Source organism: Mytilus trossulus, chromosome 11, assembly GCF_036588685.1.
Source record: "Mytilus trossulus isolate FHL-02 chromosome 11, PNRI_Mtr1.1.1.hap1, whole genome shotgun sequence".
NCBI classification, from domain to species: domain Eukaryota; kingdom Metazoa; phylum Mollusca; class Bivalvia; order Mytilida; family Mytilidae; genus Mytilus; species Mytilus trossulus.
The window spans coordinates 25217743-25219265 of record NC_086383.1 but is presented as its reverse complement, the minus strand read 5'-3'; the positions used below and the strand labels follow the sequence as shown (position 1 = coordinate 25219265).

The window sequence follows — 1523 nt, the reverse complement described above, 5'->3', positions numbered from 1 at the left end:
TATTCTGCCTGAAGCAATTCTTATATTAATGAGCCTTCCTGTCCGATTATACCCACAAATAACATGGTGGCAGCGGTGAGCAACGTCTGAAACGTTATAAAACTAACAATTGTCAAAAACATTTGCGTAAATGGTCCTGAAAGCACCAAACACAAAATAAATCTCCACGTGGTTGAAAGACGCTGTTTCAGCAATGGCCGAGGCAACAAACACTTTCCGTCTACCCCCACAATTAAATGTCACAGAAGGGAATGTGTCAGAAAACTTTAAAAGTTGAAATATATCTTGTGGCCAGCGGAGCTGTAAAAAAGGATGGTGCAGTCCAAGTAGCAATAATTTTGAATTGTGCCGGTCCCAACATTGTAGACATATTTGACCAAATTCAATGGACAGAGGGAGGTGATGAAAAGAAACCCGATAAACTTTTAGAAAAACTAGAGGCCTACTGCAACCCAAGAAAAAATGAAGTTCTAGAGTCCCATAGATTTTGGATGGTACCATACCAAGAACCTTTTGATAATTTCTTAACTGAATTGAGAACGAGAGCAAATTCGTGCAATTTCCAAGAGAAAGATCGTATGATGCGTGACAAAATTATTTTTAGTGTCACAGGCAAACTTCAAGAACTTTTATTGAGAGAGGACAAGATAAACCTAGACAAGGCAATCAAAATTTGTAGAGCTTATGAACAATCAAATAAACATGTTAAGGAGCTGAGAGAATCTACAAGTTCTACTCACACAGTCAATAAAGTCACACACCATGATAAGTTTAAAAAGAAAGCTTACCAACCTGAAAGTAAAAGACCCCAAACAAGGTACCCTCAATCACAGAGTAAACCTTCTTACAACACACTAACTAACAACAAAGAATGTAATTTCTGTGGTTACAAACATGAAAGAAAAAAAGAAAAATGTCCGGCATGGGGAAAAACATGCGATGCGTGCAAAGGTAGAAACCATTTTAAAGCTAAATGCAAGAAAATACACTCAATCAGCTCAACACAAAGTGACCGCTCTCTTTACAAGACGATGTTAAGAAGGAAATTGACAAGTTAGTTGAGAGACAAGTTTTGATTCCAGTAACCGAACCATCTAAATGGGTTAGTCAAATGGCCGTCGTTAGAAAACCGAATGGAAAATTGAGAATTTGCATTGATCCGCAACCGCTTAATACTGCATTAATGAGAGAACATTATAAACTACCAACTCTAGATGACGTACTTCCGAAATTAGCAAATGCTAAGATTTTCAGCCGACTGGATGTTAAAGAGGCATATTGGCATGTAAAACTAGACAAAGAGTCTAGTGATTTAACAACAATGATAACACCATTTCGGCGATACCGTTGGGCGAGACTTCCGTTTGGTCTCAAAGTTTCAAGCGAAATATTTCAACGAAAGCTCACAGAAGCTCTTGGAGATATAGAAGGAATATTCACAATAGCAGACGATATCATTGTTGCAGGTTGTGGTCGTACGAACGAGGAAGCATTAATAGACAATGATAGAAAGCTCAAAAAGT

General features: G+C 37.9%; 1 protein-coding gene across 1 annotated transcript; it reads left to right on the top strand.

The window, feature by feature from the left end:
• The first annotated feature begins 236 nt into the window (after nucleotides 1-236).
• LOC134689885 (uncharacterized) lies at nucleotides 237-1058 on the top strand. The gene has a single exon (XM_063549854.1). The coding sequence runs from the start codon at nucleotides 237-239 to the stop codon at nucleotides 1056-1058; it is 822 nt and encodes a 273-aa protein (XP_063405924.1).
• Nucleotides 1059-1523: the final 465 nt, after the last annotated feature.

Excerpts from the sequence above, each read along its gene's own strand:
- LOC134689885 (XM_063549854.1), top strand. The coding sequence starts at position 237 with ATGTCACAGAAGGGAATGTGTCAGAAAACTTTAAAAGTTGAAATATAT.